The sequence below is a fragment of the Larimichthys crocea genome, chromosome XX, assembly GCF_000972845.2.
Source record: "Larimichthys crocea isolate SSNF chromosome XX, L_crocea_2.0, whole genome shotgun sequence".
In the NCBI taxonomy this organism is placed as follows: domain Eukaryota; kingdom Metazoa; phylum Chordata; class Actinopteri; family Sciaenidae; genus Larimichthys; species Larimichthys crocea.
Genome location: NC_040030.1, coordinates 15,264,627 through 15,282,124, shown reverse-complemented (window position 1 = coordinate 15,282,124; position 17,498 = coordinate 15,264,627). Strand labels below are relative to the sequence as shown.

General features: G+C 43.7%; 1 protein-coding gene across 2 annotated transcripts; it reads right to left on the bottom strand.

The window, feature by feature from the left end:
- Positions 1-533: 533 nt before the first annotated feature.
- far1 (fatty acyl CoA reductase 1) lies at positions 534-17,250 on the bottom strand. Of its 2 annotated transcripts, none has more exons than XM_027272130.1 (11): positions 17,112-17,250; positions 16,483-16,658; positions 14,855-15,034; positions 13,264-13,441; positions 11,963-12,007; positions 11,446-11,573; positions 11,282-11,349; positions 7,749-7,920; positions 5,736-5,865; positions 4,554-4,681; positions 534-4,288 (listed from the first exon to the last, which is right to left on the bottom strand). In XM_027272130.1, the coding sequence occupies exons 1-11, from the start codon at positions 17,172-17,174 to the stop codon at positions 4,129-4,131; spliced, it is 1,428 nt and encodes a 475-aa protein (XP_027127931.1). In that variant the 5' UTR covers positions 17,175-17,250; the 3' UTR covers positions 534-4,128. The 2 variants fall into 2 exon arrangements, with proteins under 2 accessions (XP_027127931.1, XP_027127930.1); XM_027272129.1 differs by lacking the exon at positions 7,749-7,920 and adding an exon at positions 9,319-9,490 and having other exon boundaries at positions 4,129-4,288.
- Between the last annotated feature and the right edge of the window lie 248 nt (positions 17,251-17,498).

Below are 17,498 nucleotides of genomic sequence, written 5' to 3'. Positions count from 1 at the left end.
TTCCTGTGTGGGTTCACAGTCACACTCCGACTGATGTTTCATAGCTGCTACAGCAAACAATGTAATATAATAATGTAAAGGTTGTTTAGCTTAGCATAAGGCTACCCTGGCTCCATTAGCACCTCTAAAGCTAAACACGGCATAAATATAAACATGTTGTCGCCTTCTCGTCATCGTGAGGTTAAAGGTCACCTCGCCAGAGCACTGCTAATCTTCCCTTCGTCCATTACCAGGAACACTGCCCCACCACTCGTTTCTCGTTAATGAAAACTGATCCCTAACGAGCACAGGCCGATCCTTTCATTCATGGAGTCGGGTATAATCCTCAACGGCAGCATTAAATCTTAATGGAGATGTTCAATAGCTTCCACTTTAGTCGGGCTCGCAGATACAGAGCGTGAAGTGGACGGATCTGTTCTGCACCACAGGAAACAGGTCAGCTGGACAGATCGAGACTAACCGTTCACTTGTGTCGCCGTCAATCACGCCGTCATTGGATAGAGTCGAGAGAAATCAAACGTCGTAGTCAGAGATGAGGATTAAAGACAGTTTATTCCTTCTTTTTGGTTTACAAACAAAAGGCACCCATTGATTTATTGTTTTTCCTTTTCTTTTTTTTTTTTGGAGTTTCACATTGACAATGACTGAAGCGAGAACTCCTCATCCTCCATCCTGAGGACAACACGGTGACCTCAGAGTAGGGGCAATTAAACAGGAGTTGCCTCGAGAACCACATGAACACATTGAAACCAAAAAATAATGAACATTGAGACTGGAACCAATCTGAACGCAACCACAACCTCGGAAGAAAACACTCAAGTGCAGCCGAACCCAACGAACCCGATGTCGACACAATGTTGACCAACTGCTGCTGCTCGCAAGTGATTGATACAGGTTCGAATCTCTGGTAACATTTCTACATGAAAACAACAGTGCATCAACAGGTTTTTAAACTTTAAATAACTGTAAGAAAAAGAGCATTTTAGTCTGATGGGAAAATTAAAAAAAATATACAGCGCATTAAAGAGTCAAATCCACATGAAGTCCTAAAATGCGATCCATTATTCAAATTGTTCACCTGTCCAGTCTGAAAGATTTAGGAGGATCTACTGGCAGAAACATGAGCTGGGTCTTCTTCCACAAAGTCCACCATCTTTTTACAGGTTTTGGAAAGTGAGGCCAGGTGTATTCAGTTGGTTGCAATGTGCAGCCTCACCACTAGACGCCACTAAATCCCACAAACTGAACATAGGGGTTCAATATGACCGAACAGTTTTGGTTAACCCATGAGAAGTTCGTCTGAGCGTCTCAGGAGGACTTTGTTATCGTTGGACAGGGCTAAGCTACGAATTTTCCCCCAAGTTTCCAGCCTTTATGCTAAGCTAAGTCCTGTTGCTGATCCCATCTTTAAAAGAGGGATAGTTTGACATGCTAATTCACTTTATTGCCGAGAACAGTGATACCACTCATGTCTGGAGCCAACAACCTGTTTGCTTAGCTTAGCGTAAAGACTGGAAACATGGCTCCATTAGCGCCTCTAAACCTCACTAATTAACATTAGCTAATTAAGACAGTGTTTTTGTTTGTGTACAGATCTGAATTTAGCCTCATTTGAACCCAAATCTGATCCAACCACATCCACACAGTCCTGATGACGCAGGTTAGCTGCTAACTGTTAATCTCTCCAAGTACTTCAGGATATATTTTTCCTATGTTTGAAAAGAAAGAAGTCTGACATGCTAATTCACTTTGTTGCCGATTTTTAGACGAGAAGATTGATACTACTCATGCCTGGAGCCAACAACCTGTTTCTTTAGCTCAGCATAAGCTAAGTTAACAACCCTGAACCTGATGCTGAATCTCCTCGTTTAATCTGTACAAAATCGCAAAAGCAAACATGTTGCTGAGGTTTGTTACCATTGTACAGAGCAAAGCTAGAAACCTCCTCCCGTTTCCAGTCTTTATGCCAAGATAAGTAAAGTTAAGCAGAAACAGCTGCTGGCTGTAGCTGATTATTTTACTATCAATCTTCTCATTTAACTCACAGCAAGAAAGCAAATAAAATCCATCGACAGTTGAAGAATATTTTGAAAATGATTTGAATAATGGATCGACGCGACTTCAGGATTTGTTCCAGGTGGAGTTAATGCTAGTGTTACAAACTATCCGTATGATTCAGTAGTTCCTGACATGGGAAGAAAACAAAACAAAACCCAAAAACCTGTTTGTCACTTCTCGAATCACAAGAACGTGAAGAGAAAAAAAAACAACCCTGAATTAAACACGCCTGCATCCCCCTCACCTCACCCCATCTACAACACTAAACAAGAGCGTTCACCATCACAAAACCATGACCTACGCACTCACACCGTCACGAGCAAAATGGAGTTATAACGGCAACAAAAAAATTTAAATCTCACAGCACTCCGATGAACTTGCTTAATATTAAAAATTACAGGCAAACTTGTTAAATGCTAATTTCTCGTTTCCGGGAGGAAGATTCAGGCTGTGCAAACGAGTCAGGCTGAGTTAATCTATTACATTCAGAGAGAGAGAGAGAAGAAACATTTACATACACAAGCAAACAGTTAAATTCATCTCACTTAACATATTTATTTTATTTACAGCAGCTGAAGTCGGTGAAGCTTTTTTCGTTTTAAGTTGGTAAAATAGCCACGCGATGTCGTTAGCATAAAAATACATCTGTTCTGTTATATTCTGAAGTCCTACCTAAATAGAGCTGTACACAAAATAATTAGAAAACATAGATCTGATTGCTCTCTTTTCACATTGTTAGAATATCGAAAAAGGTTCAGGCACGATTCACACTTTCCAAAACAAACAAACAAAAAAAAAGGTCGCATGATCCTATGTCAACGCAACTCGTGAAAAAAAAATAAATCACATTCCTTAGATGCATGCAAGCACGACAAACCTAAAAAAGATCAGCGTGCCCTGCCTGACGCATATGGACAGGTAAACCTCAGGTGAGTCAAGTGACGATTTAATATGGCAACGACGGTTCATTCCTATCAAAAATAAGTCAGACATGTGATGAAAAAAACGTCACGTTTCGTGTACGAAAAAGGCAAATTTCTGACGTAACAAAGGCAACAGATCTGAGAGTTTAACACCACGTGAGAAATCCTGCGTATACACACACATTAAACGAATGTGTAACATGACGGATATGACCTATAAAACACGCACACACACGTGTAGGAAAAGTAAACGAGTAGCGTCGTAACAAAGGACGATGAAGACGAGAAGTCCGCGACTTGATGTGCCGAATCTAAAGCATGATGGGAGAAAAGACAAAAGCTCTCAACCTCACTCGTCTCATCCTCTGTCGAGCTATGAGTCTGATAGCTAAGAGGTATTTTGGCAAAAAATAGTTTCGAGACCAACAAAAAAATAACTGTAGAAGAAGAAGCTGCTGATGCAAGAATGATCAGTTCGTAGGCACTGGATAAAGCCGTCTACATTGTGCTTGGTCGTAAATTGGGGAACATACAGGAGAGTGCGTTGTTGTTGTTGTTGTTGAGCGTCTTTGCCAAGCGGGAATCGGTGGGCGAAAAGGTCGCCAAGCAAGGACACCAAGCTGTCAGTGCAACGCCAAACATCGGTTGAAATGGCTTTGGTTCACTGAGTCGGTGGAGTCGTCCTTCAACCGAAATGTGCAAAACCAGCTCGAAACCTCCCCCGAAAAGCTGCTCGTTTTTGATTCTCACAACCGGTTTTTACAACATTTCGAAAAGGTCATTGGGAGTTCTTCGATGAGAGTTAAATATACAGAAGAGGAAGCCTGGGCCGACTCAAAACCAGCTGTCGTCCGATGCATAGCTTTGTTTTGCAGGCAGGCGAAGCAGGCGGACGAGGTGGAGCAGGTTCCCTGGAGCTTAAGGATTGCTGGATTGACCAGAAATGAACAGAACGAGGGCAGGAAGCCCTCTTTTTTAGTAACAGATTGGAGATATGCGACATGTAGACGGCTGTGGACTCGCCCAGGAGCTCCGTCTGTGTTCGTTTGATCCTCGACCTTGAGATCTTCAAGCTCAAGCACCTCTCATCATCCCCTCCACCACTCACCCACCCATCATGCCCCCACCCCCCAACGTCCCAGCCTCTTTATCTCATGGTGGAGGAAGCTCTGAAGTACGACAGGAACTTGAAGCAGAGGCTCACCACGAAGTACCAGATGTTTCGGGCCATCTGGGATCGGGCGATGAAGACGCGCCAGATGAGCACCACCAGGATGGTGTTGAAGGAGTAGCGGATGTTCCTCAACCTGTGAAGCGTGAAAGGAAAAATAACTTATTCAGGAGTTCGGCTGTTTGTCCACAGATGTTGGACGTGCAGTTTATTTAATTTAGGCCTTTTAATTCCTTGAAAATGTTCCGAGCTTTGAGAGGATTAATGAACAAAACACAAATGTGAAAGACATCAGCGGTTAATGGAAGGATAAACTGAAGTACTCGAGTGCTAATGCAGATGAAATAAAAGCCACCGGCTCTCCGCAGAGGACGGCAGCCTTCATGCGTTCGGACTCTTACTTGTTGAGGTGTTTGCGTGCAGCGGGCAAGCCCGACAGCTCTTCGTTCAGGACGTATTTTTTGGTGCCCATGCAGTAACTTTCCATGTATTCGGCCCAGTGCAGCTGACGCACGTCAAAGTTGAACACCTACAGGACAGAGATACAAACATTTAACTCACTGATGCATGCAGACATCCATCGCAAGGTTCCCCACAAACGTCCACTTGAGGCTCCAGAAGTGAGTCTTGGTCGTCGTTCATGACAACTGTACTGAGGGTGAATTTATATACAACTCACCTGTTCACATTATATTAAGGCTTAAAGTTATGCAGGATTAAGAGCATGGACGTCTCAGCTCCACCCATGAACTACGTCTTTGAGCCTGTTTAGATTAGATGCCACCACACCGAGTTTCACAACAGCTCTTCAGAAACATGTGGGTGACGTCACGGAGACTACATCTATGTTTTATACAGTTGAAGACACAGACCCATGCACGCTGTGGGGACGACAGACAGACTCACCGCTCACTGTGTTAACGTCCAACAGGCTGTTGGCTACAATACAGTGATTCATTCATTGGACGGTGACGTCAGTTTGTGAACGGCGTCGTTGTTTGGTCGAACTCTCTGAAGTAATTTGCATTTGTGGACGTTGCGTTGGTGGACCGCACGACGAGGAACTTTGAGACCTTTGTATCGTTCTATGTTTCATATTACATCAGTAATCCAGCTTTTATTTTGAAAATATTCCTGTAGTGTCTCTCTCCGTCTGGCTTCTCGGAGGGGGATTCACAACCTTTTAATTCCCTGGGTGCTGACTAAAAGGCAGTTGCTGCCTTCAAGCCTGCCAACAATAACTCCACCTCACCGCTGACTGATCCAGCCACAAGCTGTGCCGCTGTGCCTTTCCTCATCTCTCATCCAATGATCAAGCTTTGTTCTGCCCCCAACAGAGGAAGGCACCGCTGGGGGTCGACTTAGCCCAGAGGCTGCTGGAGCTCAGTGCGGCTCCTCGCTGTGGTAACCTTAAATTTCCCTTTTATTAGATGGATGCTCACAAAGACGATTATATTTATACCTTTTATCTTTTTATACTCAAACTCCACATTTGTCCTAGATATTCTGCCAACTCAAAGATTACGGCTACCACTTTGGGCAGACATGGACAACAAAGCGTGAGTCAACTGTGTCCTCCATACCTTCTTGTCCTCGGGGGTCATCTGGCCCATCAGCATGGTGACGTTGTCGGTGTTCCACACCCAGGAGTGACTGGTGAAATACTCCAGGACCATCATGGCTTTGTGGAGACGAGTGATTGTCTTCATCATCCTGCGATGAAGGAGCAGATGAAGGCGAGATGGAGAAGGAAGAAGGGAAGAAAAGGTGGAGGACGAGGAGGTAAAGATGCAGAACGCAGAGGTGGTGGGATAGAGAAAGGTGTCGTGGATGACGACAAAGGAGAAGCAGGACTCAGTACAATGATGTAAGAGGAACTTAGAAACCTTTGTAGTAAAGTAAAATAATGTGTCATTGGTTGCAAAATAGTCACATAAACATGCCACAGGCATGACTTCACAGAGTCATCAGTATTTGCTGAAGCAGATCTGGAGTCTAGCTGGAACATTAGCAGGTGGAGCTTTGGACACCTCTTGACTTTGATTTATTCACTGTCCAATGAAAACCATCTCGAACCTCCGATGTTAAAAAGAACGACAACTCGAACTCCGACAACTCCATTTTACTCCAATGTTACGTTGCTGGGTAGAAGGACGTCTGCTAAAACTGCTGCCACCGCAACCCAATGAGTACACAGATGGTGCGCTCATAACAGTCAAAGTTGAGTGTGGTCAACCGTCAGTGGTCGCCTTTTTGGCTCCATAGCAGAAGAGGTGAGACCACCAAGAACAATGGTGGCCGAAGAGCTGAATATACAGGTTACGTTGAATGTTGACGCTAACGGTTGCAATTCGGCAAAGAGGAAGTAGTACAGTGTTGCGATGGTCATTTCTGGTACTCGAATCGAGACACTACCAAGTCAGGAAGTACAGTGTACTGCATAGAAGTGTACTAATGGAAGATGGTGGCGATGTTTTTCATTGGACAGCAACAGGTCAGTTCACTTTGAGGTTCGACATTAAGGGTTTAAACAAACAATGTTGCACAGATCTGGTTCAATGATTCACTTTTCTAAAGAGTCAAGAGGTTTGTCCACAAAGAGATCAGCTGAGGACTAACTGGATTTAAGCTGTGTGCAGGCCAGGAGGACCCAAGAACCAAATTTATGTCCAATGTTCTACCCAAGAAATTATTAAAAATGACACATGATGAATAAAAATCTGCTCTGCAGGGACTTAGAAGTCGTATGTGATGGTGTCCTCCTGTTAACACGAGTGAATCCAGTTTATGTGCTTCATTTCGGTGTTAGTTCAGATTCAGGAGATCATAACTTATCACTAAAGTGATGATCATTAAAAAACAGCTAGGGTGAGTGCTCGTTATTGTGAGTATAAAGAGGGTCTGAGTCTTCAAACTGCTCATTATTTATTAAACCTTTAACAGTTTTTGGATTACTCCTTCAATTAAAAGCCTCAATCAAACGACAGGCCGTTTATATTTTATATTTTGGATGCAGTTGCTGTGATTTGGAGGCAGATTGAAGTGACTCAGATTCCTCCTGTGAATGCAGATGATTCAGGGGATGTGACAAAACATGCATGGCTGATCAGCACATAGAGGCAGAAGAAGATAACCGTTAACTTACAAGCCGGTGGCATCGAATCACATCGCGTGACTGAGTTAGCTACGAAGCCAAAAATCGAATTCAGACAGCCAAACATGTCGTGGCGGTTAACGTCTGAAATATTTGTGGCTCGTAGTAAAAAACACATAAATGCGCAGTGGGACATGATCTGTCTACGACTGGACACCAAGAAGTTCCTGTGGTGCCTCACGGTTTTTCCATGTTTGGGTGAGAAGTGGAGGGATAATGGATGTGATGTTCACAGCATGATTTCACAAAGACTTCTTTCTTGCAGAGCAAAGCTGAAAACATGCTCCGATAGAAGAACATTTGGTTTTTTCGGTTCCGGACACGTCCTTGTTGTTCCCATAAAACAAACAAAAACAAAAACACACAGGAGGGGAGGGTGGGGTTTGTGGGGAAAGTGAAGACTGACTGGAAGACAAAGGAGGTTTTTTGGGGGGAACCTTACCGGGGCTTGCGGCCTGTCAGCATGAGATAGCCGTCATAGAGCAGAGCCGGCAGCGTGTGGCTGACCGTGGTCCAGTACTGATTAGTAAAGGGGTTGGAGCGCAGATTGACATTGGGCCTTCTGAAGGCCTGCTCTAAGGGATTGGTCTTGAAGGTCATGTTTATACAGTACTCTGTAGGAGAGAGATACAGATATGACAGGACAAGGAGGACAGAGAGGACGAGGTGAGGAAGAATGAGCGTTTGCTCCTACTGATACTAAGCAAGGTGGAGGCCCCCCGTGTGACCGCTGCTAGCGCTCTCGATAGCGCTGTGAGGATCTTAAAGCAACATTGTGTAACTTTAAACTACGTTAACTCCTGTTGGTGCTACACTGACCTGTGATCAGGTAAATGCTGTCTCTCATTCATATGTCCGTTCTCACACTATGTAACTTTGGGCACTGAGGGGAATGCGGACGCCAGTGTTGTGCCAGAACCGGAGCTGGACAATACGCAAGTCAGTGTCATGGATCGCGTTAGCTGCTCATGTGGTAAGCTACAAATAACTTATCCGCTCATAGTGTTTTGCTGGCAATAACGTTAGCAAGCATGTATTAGTTCAAGACAGGATTTTGATTATTAGCCAGCTAGCTAGTAATTTGTCAGGGTTAACAAGAACATTTCACATGCTTTGCAGTAATGTCAGCTCAGACTTGGTGTTTATATTAACGGTTGGCAAAAGGGCTCAGCAGCCTCTATGGACATAATGGCAGAGGAGAAGAGAGTGAAGAGGACGCTGACGGAGGAAGCTAAGAAGAGAAAAGGAGAGAGTGAGCGAGCAAGAAGCCGCCGGACAAGAGTAAATGTGGGACTGACTTTTAGTGGTTGGTGAGAGCTTGGTGAAATAAAAGGCTGAAAGACAGACGCCGAGCTGGGCTGACTGCTGCTGGACTAGTCAGTGATATTAGCTGGCTGCTATCTCTTGAGTTGTTGACCTTGTTTTTGATCATAAGTAATGTAATCGAGTACAGCTGAACCACAGTGGGATTACACTCTGAAACTGGAGGCAACAAATCACAACAATACTAAATTTCTACACAATGTTGCGTTAAGTATCTCGATTTTTAAAAAAAAGGCAGTTCAGCAGCTAGCAGAGGTTTTTCAAAAAGGGCCAACACCTGGGTTGAGCTCCCAAAGGTATGTTCAGACTGAAGTCCACCTTAGTCCATTTATCAGCTGGACTGAGATTACTTTAGTGCTGACACTTCGGGAGCCCAACTGAGAGTACTAACATTGCAGGTAGCAAGATTGCAAAGAGTGCAGAACCCATCAGAAATCCCCCGTACGTGCAGGAGAGCAGCTGGGTTATGCATTCTTACAACTCCCAACAAAAATGCACACAAGCATAATGTGACACATTAGCATTGCAGCTACGACATTAAGCTACTACACTACAAGAAAATAAATCATAAAAAAGGGACAGGACTAAAGCAGCAGAGATGCGTTTGCGTGAGTGTGAGGGGGCGAGGTTTTGGCGTTAAAAAAAACAGCAGATGTACGGCGCGTCCGAGTCGGCGATGATGAGGTTACCTGGGCTCTCGTCCAATCAGCCTGAGGTACAGATCATAGAGGAAGGCCGGAGCCTTGTGGCTCACGGCGATCCAGTACTGATTGATTAGGTGATTGGATGTGAGATTAACATTGGGCCGACGGAAGGCCTGCTCGAGGGGGTTCCTCTTGAATGTGGATATTACATGGTACTCTAAGAAACAAAAGGTTGTTCAACACAAGTCATCAATCAGCAGTTAAATACAGTTTTAATACCTCCCTGAAGTTACCAGCAGGACCTAATTTCTCTTTTCCCGACCCACAACCTCGATTTACTGAAGCACATGCTGGTATATTAAGACTGTCACGAAATGCACAACTTACAACACGATGTTTGATTTCATTCAATAGGCTCGCTTCAAAAAGGCTGCTAAATTATTTCACCATTATGGTCCATCAATAGCCATTCTGGAGCTTTTGATTGTCTCACATGATCTTCCTCGGTAGACAGGGTTAAAGCTGAATTCCACCAGCCGATGCTGAAGATCATGTGATATGATTGAAAGCTCCAGAGCAGCTACTAAAAATGAGAGATTTGTCCATTACGGTTTCCAAGTTCAAGAATGAACCCATCGATAAATACCATTGAGTTTTATAGTATTAGATATAATTAGGTTGTATGGTATTCCCATTCTAACAATGAAGTTAAGTTTTAAGGCTGGCAGAGGAAAACAGTATCACAGTACAACTTTAATATTCACCTGACTGTGCAGCTAGGTGGGAAATTCAATAAATAAAATATGTAAAATATGTTAATACGTGTATATTTGATATGTTTAATATGTTGATAAGTTGATGCTCTGACTTTTCTAAGCGTTTCATGGTCGCGGAAAAAAGAGCGGGAAAATTTAACATGGGCGCTTATGGACGGAATGTTCGGAAGCTAGAGTGAGTCACATGACCGCTAGAGTGGAAAATCTGTACCAGAAAATTATGTTTAAACTGCTCTCACGGCCACAAATTTCACTCTACAGAAATAATTTGAACATCAAATTGTAGAAAAATTTGTGCTGCTCGCTCACATGAACCCGCTGAAGCTGTCAGACTTATAGTTTTGGCTCAGTTAGCTCAGAAGTGTCAGGTTCACCCACCAATTGCCCCATTTACTCCCATATTAACTGAGAGCAGAAATTTGTGGAGGGAAAGCAGACGTACCAGTTTTTTACCTCGCTCTAGAGGTCACATTTTTTAACTTTAGCCACACAGATTATATATAGACACATTCAGGAACAATTCAGGATGCTTATAAGCACATCCATTCATTGATACGACCTATGGTATGGCTGAAAGATGTCTGTTGTTCGAGGGTTACTTTCAAGGCTCAATTTTCCTCTCAACTGTTTCAGTTGGCAGTAGCAGTCGACCAATCAGAGCAGAGCAACAGCAGCTGTTTCTATTCATAGCAGTTCACTGCAGCTGGTTGCTAGGCAGAAAATCACAAGGCTGACTGTGATTGGCTTAACTGAAATCTCTGTCTAATATCACGTTTGCCCTTTCAAACTCAATGGTAACACTTACTTAGCAGTGTCGATAATAATGTATGGGCGAGACGCACCAAGCATCAGGCACTAAATTTCTTGATATTTTCTAGTTCTGTTAGAAATCTATCAACCACTTTCATATATTACCCATATTTGGCTGCTGCCAATTTCCCACCGTGCTGTTCAGGCAGTATGAACTGAATCCAACATTACCAATATTACGAATTCTTTTTAAAAGGGAGTCTAAACAAGGTGACTTCGGTTTTCAAAAGGTGGAATACACTAAGAAAACTCCAGGATCCTTGGGGAACAAGTGAACAAAAGCTTGCAAGCAGTTTGGGTGTGGCAGTTGTGGATCGGATTACCGCCTTGGTATGTCATTAAATGCTACGTTTAAACATATCAGCTCCCATTGTCAGAGGCCTGTACAGAGGCTGTGTTTAGGTAACGAAAGGAGCTCATACCGACTTCGCCCCAGTGAAACGGGTTGATCCCACCGGTCGTGCAGTTGTAAACAAGGATGTTTCTTGGCCTGTAATAAAGAACAGAATAGTTCCGAGTGAACATTCGATTTCACTTTAGCAAACAACTCGACTTGACTCAAGGATGTTCGGGCGTCTCTCCAAACCTGTTGAGCATCTGTGATCCAGAGTACCAAGCTGCCGCCAACGTGGCGTTGATGACCACGTCCACAGGCACCAGGTCAGCCACCGCATCATTGGACGCCCTCATCGTACGCAGGATCCCCTTACCGGCCTGGAGAAGGTGAAAGGAAGGTTGGTAAGATTTCTAGCCTTCAGATTAAGAACCAAAAACGGACCAATGACAACATCTTAAACACAGGAGCTGGACGAATGCCTTGCCTTGAAGTATTTACATATTTATGTGTTGTTTTTTTAAATTACATTTCTTCAGGCAGATTCTGGTCCAGTTGCAGCCTAAGGCTCAGAGTTCAGACAAATCCGCTCACATCAAACAGGAAACAGGTTGCTTTTAACCTGCCCTCAGGGCACAAAATATTTTGTCTCGTAATTGTGGTAACTGAGCTTCTGGAGTACACATCGCAGGACGGCTCTATTTGATCATAACCTTTCCTGGTGCACAGGACAAATGTACTAATAGTAATATAGACTTTTAGCACTTACTGCAATGAATATTCCACTCGGTCCATTGAAGTTATCAATCCAACCCTGAAAGAGGAAAGCAGCATTGATTCACACACTCTGAACAGTCTGAAAACTGAAATCTTCCTTTCAGTTGTCAGAGTCATTCGATTTCTCAAACTTTCCCAAACCAGATTTGCAACACTCCTGTTTTCCGCCTAAAAGGTGTGCAGAGTGTCTTAACTCCACATTCCTCACATTCCTCCACCCACCATCGCAGCGATCGCTGCTCTGAACGCCTCATTGATGACAGAGTGCTCTCAGAAGAAGACAAAGAAGAGACAGACGGGGTGTGATTGAAATTTGATGAACGATCGTGACAGATTCTGTGCTGTCCGGGTGGTATTCAACAGGAAAGAGCAAGTACTGTGCTGAAATGAGTATCTGTTACGAGTTACAAGTGAAATGAATCCTGCCCTTTTGTTTTCTGTCATTACAGTATGTCAAACACAATCCCATTGTAACACAGTCTCTGAAAACGTTGCCCACTATTAGAAAAAAATATGGTTGGAAACCCTTCGCTTGCTTTTGTTTGTCCCAATTTTTCATCCGTAATGGATGACTAATATTTAGAAACAGAACAGAAACATGAAGGTCCTTTTTATAGACAGTATATTACCCAATTTTGAACAACTTAGGGAATAAACTCACTTTACTACAATCCTATTTTTTCGGAGTTATATTAAAGCTAAGGCTGCATTCAGACAGGATCAGGCACTGGTTGTCCAGCAGTGTGTTTATTTGTGTTTGTGCCTCTATTTTGCAGCGTAAATTTTGAGTCAGACTCAGGTTTAGAAGCTGGTGCATAAAATAAACAAAGCCAGAACACAGCAGCTAGAGTACCAGAGAACTGGCTGATCCCTAGTATTCAGCGCTTTCTTCGTTTTGAGTTTCTATCCTCAAACCACAAGACTGCAGCTTAAAATACCTCTGTTACCGTTGGTATCATTATCACTCCTTATTTAGTTCCATTAAAGCAACACTGGTTCCGGCACAAGTCTGTGTTGTGCTAGAACAGGAGCCAGGCAAGCGGGCAATGTAACAGGGCTCTGCAGCAAAGGTAACAGCTCTATAATTCATCTGCAACTTGGCCTTTTTTTTGAAGAAAGTATATTTATGGATTCAACACTTTCAAATGCCTCAACATATAATCCTGTGTTGTTCAGTGGAACATATTTTAAATGCAGAAAAATCCTCATCAAACTTAATCTGAGGTAAAGATTTTTACTCTTAACTCAAAGTTAAATTACGATTAAAGTAATGTAACAGTCTGAATCTCTTACTGGGAAAGGTTCTTTCCAGCTTGCTCCGACTATGGAAGGTCTGATGATGGCTACGTTGAGGTCTCCGGCCTCCTGCTGCACCATGTACTCCGCCAAGGCTTTGGTGAAGGTGTAGGTGTTGGGACGCTTCCCAATCAGCTTGGGAGTCATAGCAGACACGAGCTCGTCATCCATCCAGCTATACAACAAAAACAACAACATAATGACAAGATTAGACTTTATTTAAACCACCTACAGCACAAATACAGAGACTTTAATCCACATACAATATATCATCTGGGAACAACGGATGACTGTACAATATGTGGGGCAAATTGTTGAGTTACGCATATCTGTGCCTAATTTCTTGGCAATCCATCCAAGAGTTGTCAACCTCACAGTGGCACTAAGGGAAACAAGCTCAGTGAGATTCATCCTCTGAGGACAATCCATTTAGTAGTTGTTGAGACATTTCAGTCCTGGTTTTAAGCCATGCACGCTGCACGGCTCCAGGGTTGGCTGACTGCTAGCCCTCGCACGGGTAGACTGCATCTTACAAGCTCCGTTTTCATCAACATACTTAAAGAGACGCACCACCCGTTTCCAAAATAGGTGCCCTGTTCTTCCACACTCAGAATCGGTAGCAGGGACCAATGACAATGTCAAGTTAGCGGTGCATTCGTCATCTACGTGAAAGGTGAAATGTCTCGAGCACGTTCATCGATGACCAAATCATAGGTCAAGCAGAAATGTTGTGGTATGACTCTGAATAGTCTCACTTTGAAAATGTAAACATCCAAAGTCTGACACCCAACACAGTTGGGCATATCATGTAATATTTGTTTACGTTCAGTTTTCAGGACTGAAAAGATACCGACTGCATCTTTGTCTATGGACTCAACATCTAACATCAAATATTTAATCCACATGCAGGGTGTGTGTGGTTTTGCATTGGTTGAACAGAGTCAACAGAGCGTTCAAACAACATGGAAATGGCAAAGATTAAATGAACTGAAACAGAATCAACCACCTTTGACACAGTTAACCACGCCATGCTTCTCTGCTCTCTCCAACATGGGGATCTCTGGCTCGGCTCTTACTGGTTTGAATCATTCAACATTTCCTGGCTTGGCATCTCACCACGTCACCACCTATCACTCTTTGCCATTTACTCCACCTCTCTGGGTCCGATTATATGCTCGCATAGATTCTCATATCACTACTATGCAGATGACACTGTCACTTCTACTTCAGTCTACCTCAATTGTTTTGTAAGTCGCTTTGGATAAACTAAATGTAAATGTAACATTAAGCTTAAGTTAAGCTCAATCTAAACCCTACACTGTGACGCTGCTATCCATGCAGTCCTCGAGAATCATCCGCCTGATCTCCACTCACTCTGCGGCCTCCTGATGCTTTACTAATCCATCTGAGCAGCTGAGACCAGCAGCCTCTACAACATTAGTGCTACTAAGCAGTGCTACTCTCCGGTCATGGCTAAGCCTGCACGCTCAATGCTTCACTGATATTAATCTTCATGATACATTCCTACGTTTTCTTTTAAATCTAAAGACATCCAAAATTAACCACCACCACCGTCGGTTCAACATACTCCAGAGAGTCGATGAGTCTGCGGTAGTCTATGGGCGGAGAGTAGACGATTTCCTCAATGAGCTCTCGGTCACAGTTGGCATAGGCTGTGGAGATGTGAATGAAAATCTGCAGGTGCTTCATCCGGTGGGCCAGTGCCAACATCTTCTGGGTGGCCAGGACATTCAGCTGCATTGCATCTCTGAGAGAGAGAGAGAGAGGAGGGGAGGGGAGAAAGGACAGATGGAGGATTCAGAGGATGAAATTAACTCTCCACATAAAGTGAGAGCATGTGATGAACAGTGTGGAGGATATTTTCATTCTTTCATTTTATCTGAGTGACGACAGGAACAGATAGGATCTCATTTCTGGAGCTGTGGATGTGGTTTGCCTCGCTCAGTCTGCCTTTACCTCTACAGCTGACTCATTAACATGCTGTATCCCATTTATTATCAGCACTCAAACTAACGAGTCACTGTGGAATCAATACTTACAGGCAGGCAGCGACTGCAGTGCAGCATCCCCAAGTCTAGTCTGGTAGTACTACTACAATTACTGGTACTACTACCATTATTGGTGGTACTACTACTTGTACTACACTTGCCACCACCACAATTACCATTACCATTACTACTACTACTACTACTACTACTACTACTACTACCACCACCACCACCGGTACCACTGATACCATTATTGGTACTACTACTACTACCACAACCACCATTACTGGTACCACCACTACTACCATTATTATTATTTGGACTACCAACCCCATTTTTGGCACTACCATTACTACTACTACTACTACTACTACTACTACTACTACTACTACTACATTAAAGCAACACTGGTTCCAGCAGGAGCCAGTGTCATGCCAGAACCAGAGCTGGGCATTGTAACCGGGCTCATGCAAGTGACCAAAGAGGAGGTTCTTACTCCACACTCAAAAAAGGTAGCAGCTCTACAACTCATCTGCAACTTTTCTTTTTTTCCAACATGACATTGTCGTCACAGTGATATAAAAATACCTGTGGTTACTGATAACCAATGCTGTAGCCAGAGATGCTGCACAGAAGGACTAGGCGAGCACTAGTTACTCCCCATAGACCGCAAATTATCAGTTCTACATTTATTTGTTTACGGTTAAAAAAAATGAGACACAACATGTATATTTATGAGCTTAGAGGTGTTGGTAGGCATATTTTCCTCTCTGAATGGAGCTAGGCTAGCTAGCTTCTACATGCTTTTAGTCTAAAAAGGAAAACAAATGCACTTTTTATTCCTGTAAGAACCAAGAGCAGGGACACAAAATGAGCACAGATGAAAGGTGTGGCATCATAACTAACTGCCCCCAAACACTGGAGACAATGAAAACATTGTGCCAGTTCGCTGCAGAAACAGTCAGTGATTTGTCGAGGGAGGTGTGTCAGGTTTCAAGTATCTCTGTGTACTGCAAACAACAGTGGGCACAAGCTGTCAACACCAACGTGCCGTCACTGAGTGAAGCAAACAGCCGTAATAATACACGGCATCCAGCCTGATTATCGTTCATTAGACTGGGTAAACAAACTACAACCAAAACTGGCAAGAAAACACGTTTACAGCCAACAGAGAGAAGCAGTACTGCACATATTGTAGAGGACTCACTTGAGAGGCTCGTTGAAGCGGATGGTGGCGGCGCAGTGGAAAACGATGTTGACGTTTTCGGCGAGGATGTTCTGATCCTCTTTACTCAGATCCAGCTCGGGAAGCGTGAGGTCGCTGCTCACCGCTATGATCTTCTCCACGAAGCCCGGCTGCTCGTCTTGCAATCTTTCAAACAGCTGAGTGAAGAAATAAAGTTAGTTACAGAGTTTCCTGATGGACAGTGAAGTAAACTGCAACTACAGGCCGGAGACTGTCGTGCCAGAACAGGAGCTGGACACGTTGGCTTTGGACCAGGACTCACTAGTTTTGGATCTGAAGTAATGTAATCAAACCAAAAACTCGAGTACAGCTGTCTATGGTTACCACAGTGGGATTACACTCAAACGTCTACGTGTTGCTGTGTTAAACTTTTTAAAGATGTGTTATGACACAAGAAATGTGAAATATGTCCTCTGGCTCTGAGACAACAATAGAAGACACTTCCTCTGGAGGAGGTGAACGTCTTTCAAAGAATTTACTCCACCTTGTGTGGTGCAACCCCGCCAGAAAAGTTGCAGAGAACTGGTTTCTCCCAGACCCCTCCACACCTAATGAATTATACCTTCCCGTTCTGTCGGACCACTTCTCACCTTGCAGTTGACCATGTCGGCGACGCGGGCCTGAGGGTTCTGACCAGCTTTTGACCTGACCATCACGTAGACACTTTTGACCTCAGGGCAGGACCTCAGCAGCTTCTCCAGCAGCACCTTTAATCAGAGGTACAAAGGTCAACCTCTTCTAACTGTCCAGTAAAGAGGCGTTAAACTATTGTTCTGCTTCTTCCTCCACAACGTCAGAAAAACCCAACCCTAACCCTTGCTCTAGACGTAGCCTCTCTGAGTTGCTATCTCAGCTAACGTTCCATATTTAACATACAGACACTTTTACAATTAATCATGAACGATCTTCAGTGACTGTCCAAGCTCCAGAAAACTATCTGTGCACATGGAGAGTTGGATAATACGGGTTAGATCTGT